General features: G+C 48.9%; 1 protein-coding gene across 1 annotated transcript in view; it reads right to left on the minus strand.

Annotated features, from left to right (window-relative positions):
• Positions 1-1,432: 1,432 nt before the first annotated feature.
• Positions 1,433-7,157, minus strand: part of LOC122783369 (neuronal PAS domain-containing protein 3) — a 23,490-nt gene continuing 17,765 nt past the window's right edge. Inside the window, exons 6-8 of the mRNA XM_044048130.1 lie at positions 6,165-6,312; positions 5,879-5,994; positions 1,433-3,836 (exon numbers count right to left, since the gene is read on the minus strand). Coding sequence (XP_043904065.1) covers positions 2,248-3,836; positions 5,879-5,994; positions 6,165-6,312 — 1,853 coding nt within the window. The 3' untranslated portion in view covers positions 1,433-2,247. The remainder of the gene's footprint in view (positions 3,837-5,878; positions 5,995-6,164; positions 6,313-7,157) is intronic.

Below are 7,157 nucleotides of genomic sequence, written 5' to 3' on the forward strand. Positions count from 1 at the left end.
AACAGGTTTTACAAAGACAGAGAGGAAGCAGCGAAAAAAGGGGGCGGACTCTACAAAAGTCGTGTTTTTTTTCCACTTTTTTTTTTTTGCAAAGGCCACCGAACACGAAATTCCACAAACCTCCACTTTTTCACTAAGACTGCAGAGGGATAGAGAGACAGAGAGAGAGGAAGGGAGGGGTCGTCATGTGGCGCGTTCCATTTGAACTCGGAATTTTTGGACTCGGAAAACCTGGGAGCGACGTCGGCAAGCGCGGCTACGCTCGCCGCCAAACGCACTTCTTTCGCACGCATGTTGGTTTTTTTTGTTTTATGACGTGACGTCACTCCCAGGTTTGGAAATGGAATGCATAACAGACCCCGCCCCCCCCACTCTCTCTCTCTCTCACTCCTTAGCCCCGCCCCCCTCCCTCCTCGCCCCACACAAGAGATAGAGCACAGAGAAGACAAAGGACAAAAACAGCTACAGTAGCTCAGTATATACTGCATATAATCACACACACACACACACACACACTGAGAGGGGAGGGAGGGAGGGTGAGTGTGTGAGAGAGAGAGAGAGAGAGAGAGAGAGAGAGAGCCAGTGACGATAAAACACGGATCGTTACACGTTTTTTTACGGCTTTAATCACATAAAGATGGCGGGAGGGCGGAGTCAGTTTCATTATTATTAATTATTACTTTTTCTTTTTCTTCTTTTTTCCTCTTTTTACCCAAAAAGTAAAAACAAAAGTTTACAAATGAACGAGAATCACAGTGAGATTCTTTCTTTTTTTTGGCAAAGGAGACAAAAAATGAAAGAGTGTGATTTTTTTTTCTTCCTCAAACAAAAACAGTCCGTTTTCTGTTCTTAGTTTTTTTCTTCTCGCACTTGTTGATTGAAAAAGTCTTTATTACAATCTCTTTGTTGATGTGTGTGTGTGTGTGTGTGCGTGTGTGTGTGCGTGTGTGTGTGTGTGCTGCGTGTGCGTGCGTGTGGTAAAATTCACAGGATCCAGTGATGAGATGGAAGAGAGTGGATTGTTTAAGAAAAATCTCGTGGAGGTGATTCTGGTTCAGGAAGAAGACGACGGCGGCGAGGAGGAGGAGGAGGAGGAGGAGGAGGAGGAAAGAGGAAGTCAGTTGTAGAAAAATAAAATTATCAAACAGGAGCCGGTCGAGGAGTTTTCAACATTCATTTTTCAAGTTAGTGACGCTAAAGCACGTTAGCCTCAGTCTCACTGAGAATTCACAGACACAGTCGCAGAGTGGCTCCACCCCACGGCTCCGCCCCCTCGCGGCTCGCTTCACACAAAGAAGAAGAAACAGAAAAAAAAAAGGGTTGACGCGACACGCGGGGAGGCAACGTTAGAGGTTCCTGCTGCGGTTCTGACTTTCCTGAAGGTCAGAAGAAGAAAAGACGGATTTAAAACCTCCAAAAAAAAAAAAAAGACGGATTTAAAACCTCCAAAAAAAAAAAGAAGACGGGTTTAAAAAAAGAAAGAGGGCAAGCGCGTGTCCGTCGACGCCCCGCGTCAGCCGGCTGAGCCAGGGTTTGATGATCGTAGCACCATGAATGTGTGGATGCACACGGACACGAGCGAGAGGAAGAGACGTGGAGGAGGTCACGTTTGGATCAAAGAGGAATTCTTCACATTCTTTAATTCACAGGTCGTTACCCGGTTTGAAATTGCTTTTTTTTCTGTTTGTTTTCCGTCGTCCGTTAAATCTGAGCTAGAATGTTTCATAAAAAAAGAGAGGAAATCAAAGTCTTTACAGAAGCGTTTCCCAAAATCCTGTTTTTAAAAAGATTATCATTATGATAGTTTCTGTCGGAGGAAAGTTCTTTCAAGCCTCGATCACATCGAGACCACGACGACAACAACAACGACAACGACGACAAGTCGAGTCATAAAAAGTTTCCTCTCGTTCCTTCAGTGAATTCTCTGGAGGCAAAAAAAAGTAAATTCTTCACAAGAAGAAGAAAAAGAAAAAGAAGAAGAAGAAGAAGAAGAAGAGTTCTTTTTTCTTTGTTTGGGAGGAAAAATGCTTGATTGCAAGAAACGGGAGAAAAGAGGAGAGGATGAAGAGAAAGAGAGGAGCGATAGAAACTTTGTGTCTTTTAAACACCAGCTCAGTGGCTCAGATTCAAAGTGCTCGAGTACGTTTGTGGTCACTTCCTGTCACTTCCTGTCACTTCCTGGCGGGAACACAGTGTTTTAGTTGTCTTTGACACAGTCGTTGATCGGGGAACACAGTAGTGCGGTCGTTAATCCTCCTTCCTCTCCAGACTCGCCGGCGTGCCGTGGATCCCGTTGCTGTACACGGGGAACGGCAGCGTGGAGAAAAGTCCCTCCGCCGTCGTGAAGACGTTGGCCGCCGTCGGCATCTGACCCCCCAGGCCGCCGTTGGCGCCGCTCGTCGCCGGGGAGCCGACGAAGGGGCCGGCGGCGGCGGCGGCCGTCATGTTGAGCCGGTGGACGTGGTGGTAAAGCATCTCCATCGGCGTCTTGGGGTCGAGGCCGAAACCCGAGCCGTCCACGAAGTTCATGGCGGCGTTTGGGAGGAGGTTCCCCTGCGCCATGGCGAGCGTGACGTCCGCCGGCGCGTACCTGATGGTCCCGGTGGTGTAGACGCGCGGCGCCGCCGTGCTGGTGGGGGTCAGAGTCCCCGTCACCCGGTGGACCAGCGGGAGAACGACGTTACCGGCCTGCAGGCGCTGCAGAGCCTCGAGGTCGCCGGAGTACAGCAGCGACGAGGAGGAGGACGAAGAGGAGGACGAGGAGGAGGAGGTGGTGGGAGTGGCTTGCTGTTTGTCCCGCGGGGAGGCTGAAAGAGGAGGAGACAGCGGGTCGGCCGAGGAGGCGCTGGACGGCGGCGCCAGACTAGCAGCGCTGGAAGCAGAAGAAGGGGCGGCGCTTCCGTTGTAGGGAGGCTTCCTCACTACTCCGGCTCCGCCCTCGGTTCCTGGAGGCGTGAGAACAGAATCGGGGATGGACACCTGGAGGGCGCCGCCCTGTGGCGAGGGGAAGGTGCCAGGTTTGGACGTCATGCTGAACGGAGACTCGTTCCTGGAGATCTCGCGGTTGGGCGGAAAGTTCCAGATGCTGCTGTCGTTGTCGAAGTTTATCGGCTCGGCCATTTCCGTCTTGATCTTCAGGACCGAGGACGTCGCTCCTTGACTGTCCGGCGAGCCGGAGGAGGCGAGGAGGTGGGAGGAGTCAGTGGAGGGGTCGGCCAGTGGCGTGGCGTCTCCCATGGCGACGGGGCTCGGCGGCGGCGAGGAAAGACGGAGCCTCCTACTTCGCGAAACATCCCATTTCTGCACTTTCCTCCTCTTCCGTCGCTTCTGGAGCTTTCCTTCAGCGTCAGCGCCATCGCAGTCTTGCAGGCCTCCGTCCTCCTCCTCCTCCTCCTCCTCCTCCTCCTCCCCCTCCTCCTCTGATGAAGACGTTTGGGAGTTGTGCAGCTGAAGATCTTCTCCTTCTCCGTAGTGCTCGACTTTGATATGAAGTCCGCTCAGATTAGCGAGTCCTCCGATGGCACCCAGTCCTCCCAATCCTCCCAAACCTCCCAGTGCTGTTATCCTCGCCAACCTTCCTGGTCCTCCTCCTCCTCCCCCGCCTCCCCCTCCGCTGGCCTCCTCTGGCTCCTCCCCCTCAGCGTCTGAAGGTTCCAGGCTGTCGTCGCTGTCCTGGCTCTCGGGGTTACTGGAGCTGTCTCCCTCCTCCTGACGCTTCATGTCCGGCTCAGAGGAGCAGTGCGACTGTCCGGGCTGCGGCTGACGCTTGCTGTCCACCTCGGGGTCCTCGCCACGCTCTGCCTGGTGACCTGGTTTCCCCTCAGACTTCTCATTGTCTGTGAGGGAGGAAATAAAGAGGTATACTATGTGAAATGAACAAAGAAAAACAGATTCAAAGTTTGGTGTAAATGCTCCACAAGTCATTCATTCATTCATTCATTCATTCATTGGCAGCAGCAGCAGCAGTAACAGCTCTCCCCCGCCTCCCCCAGCGAGAACAACAGCTGGCACTGATCCTCATCATCCTCCTCATCCTCATCCTCATCATCGTCATACCAGTCCAGGCTGCAGGACGACGATGATGATGATGAAGATGAAGGTCACAGTGTGTGGAAGTGACTCTGGTTTTTAGATCAATACAGATCAATGACACACATCCCATATCAAAGTGTGTGGTTTGATCGGGAATGGTGTCACATGACTTTGTTGAGTGTTTCGAGTAACCATGGCAACACAAATCGCAAAGAATTTCCACACACACATGAATGGGAAACAAAAAAATGATCAGAACCCCGCCCACTTTAGAACGTCACAGTGTTGTCGTACTTTAACGTAGAGACGTGGTTGAAACGTTAAACAGGTCACATGACTCGAGACTTTTCTCACCTAAGTCAAAGTTTTGATACATGTTACCGTTTTTAAACAATCGCAGTTTAAGTTTAGTACTTTTTTTTTGACTTTTTCAGATTTATAATGAGTGATTCTGTGGTGGATTGTGTTGTTTTTGTGTGGTTCTGTGGTGGACTGTGTTGTTCTTGTGTGGTTCTGTGGTGGATTGTGTTGTTCTTGTGTGGTTCTGTGGTGGACTGTGTTGTTTTTGTGTGGTTCTGTGGTGGATTGTGTTGTTTTTACATGGTTCTGAGGTGGACTGTGTTGTTCTTGTGTGGTTCTGTGGTGGATTGTGTTGTTTTTGTGTGGTTCTGTGGTGGACTGTGTTGTTCTGTGGTGGATTGTGTTGTTCTTGTGTGGTTCTGTGGTGGATTGTGTTGTTTTTGTTTGGTTCTGTGGTGGATTGTGTTGTTCTTGTGTGGTTCTGTGGTGGATTGTGTTGTTTTTGTGTGGTTCTGTGGTGGACTGTGTTGTTTTTGTGTGGTTCTGTGGTGGACTGTGTTGTTTTTGTGTGGTTCTGTGGTGGATTGTGTTGTTTTTGTTTGGTTCTGTGGTGGATTGTGTTGTTCTTGTGTGGTTATGTGGTGGATTGTGTTGTTTTTGTGTGGTTCTGTGGTGGACTGTGTTGTGTGGTTCTGGTGACTGTGTTGTTCTTGTGTGGTTATGTGGTGGATTGTGTTGTTGTTGTGTGGTTCTGGTTCTGTGGTGGATTGTGTTGTTCTTTGTGGTTCTGTGGTGGACTGTGTTGTTTTTATGTGGTTCTGTGGTGGATTGTGTTGTTTTACATGGTTCTGAGGTGGATTGTGTTGTGTTAACGTGGTTCTGTGGTGGACTGTGTTGTTCTTGTGTGGTTCTGAGGGGACTGTGTTGTCTTTGTGTGGTTCTGTGGTGGATTGTGTTGTTTTTGTGTGGTTCTGTGGGGGATTGTGTTGTTTTTGTGTGGTTCTGTGGTGGATTGTGTTGTTCTTGTGTGGTTCTGTGGTGGACTGTGTTGTTTTTGTGTGGTTTTGTGGGGGATTGTGTTGTCTTTGTGTGGCTCTGTGGTGGACTGTGTTGTTCTTGTGTGGTTCTGTGGTGGATTGTGTTGTTTTTACATGGTTCTGAGGTGGATTGTGTTGTTTTTGTGTGGTTCTGTGGTGGATTGTGTTGTTTTACATGGTTCTGAGGTGGATTGTGTTGTTTTTGTGTGGTTCTGTGGTGGATTGTGTTGTTTTTACATGGTTCTGAGGTGGATTGTGTTGTTTTTGTGTGGTTCTGTGGTGGATTGTGTTGCCAGTGAGCGCTCAGTCCCAGCAGCTGCTGCCTGGCACAGACGGAGAAAGCTGGCGAGCACTGATGAAATCTTTGGCTTCTCTAACTGCAGAACTTGGAAGAGCTTGACGCTCATGAGGGAATCACCAGTGTTTTGAGTGAGAGTGACTTTTTAAATATTCCTATAATTGACAAATCAAAGCAGGATTACACTTTCATTCATGTGGTTTGTTGTTACCTGAGTTTTCTTTGGACTCGGACTCAGAGTCGGAGGTTTCGGAGGACTCGGAGGTTTTCTCTGGCAGGTTTGGCAGCTGGGAGATGTCCATGGGCGTGTCTTTATACTCTGGATTACTGTGAAGCAGCACAGACACACGGTTTGACACAAAAAAAAAGCCAAATATGTGACTCAGATTATTGATAAAGTGTTGACGGGGAAGACCTAAAGTTGTCATTGTTTCCCAGTTGAATCATTAATGTGAGCTAAGAACATGTGGATAATCATTAAAGAGGCGACCTCTGACCTGAGGACATAGTTGACCCAGATCACATTCTTATCACTGGCGTTCTTGGCGTTGACGGCGATGGTGGCACTGGACTGGATCCAGATGTAGCCGCTGTTCTTCTGGATCCACCGGTAATACTTTGTCACACACTGACCCTTGTTTATCACTGAGAGAGAGGGGCGGGGAGAGAGAGGGGGTGGGGGAGAGAGAGGGGGCGGGAGAGAGAGAGGGGGCGGGGGTTATTTGTCTGATATTTTGTCAGAACGATGAGACTTCCAGCGCTCGAGCAGCTTGTTCATCACAGGAGTGAGGAAAGAGGAAACGTGGACAGAGGGCGAGGAGGCGGCGCTCATCACATGTCATGTGACAGCTGGCTGAGAGCTGCTCTGCTGCCGCCGCCATTAATCAGAGCACAACACACTGCCAACCTCCCCGTGTGTGTGTGTGTGTGTGAGACTGAGACTACACACTCACACCATGACATTTTCTTTGAAACTCTGCCATGACACACACAACACTTTTAACACAATCTGAATTAAAAACACGTTTTTGCTCGTTTACAACATGTAACATCACACATGTGAACCACTCACTCTCCCACACCAAAGTCCACTGAAGTCAATCTGAACGCAGGATTTTAAATGCTGAATAATAACAAAGAAGACATTAGAACTCAGTGATGGAGGCAGCAGAGGATCTTTGGTGTGGGAGAGTGAGTGCTTCACAAACGTCAGTTTAACAGTGAGATAAAGACGTGAACATGTTCTGAAGACATCACAGATGTAAGTTGACATGGATTTTATTAGTTTACTACTTTTGTGACATGATGAAAATAGTTTTTTGCCTTGAAACTGAAGTTTGTAAACCACTCACTCTCCCACACCAAAGTCCAGAGAGAGTTGTTGATCCACTGCTGCCTCCATCACTAACTTCAAAAGTGTTGTTTTATGAATTCGCTTTTTAAAATCCTTCTCCCAGATTGACGTCAGTTACACAAAGTGACCACACGAG

The sequence above is a fragment of the Solea senegalensis genome, linkage group LG16 (assembly GCF_019176455.1).
Source record: "Solea senegalensis isolate Sse05_10M linkage group LG16, IFAPA_SoseM_1, whole genome shotgun sequence".
NCBI lineage: Eukaryota > Metazoa > Chordata > Actinopteri > Pleuronectiformes > Soleidae > Solea > Solea senegalensis.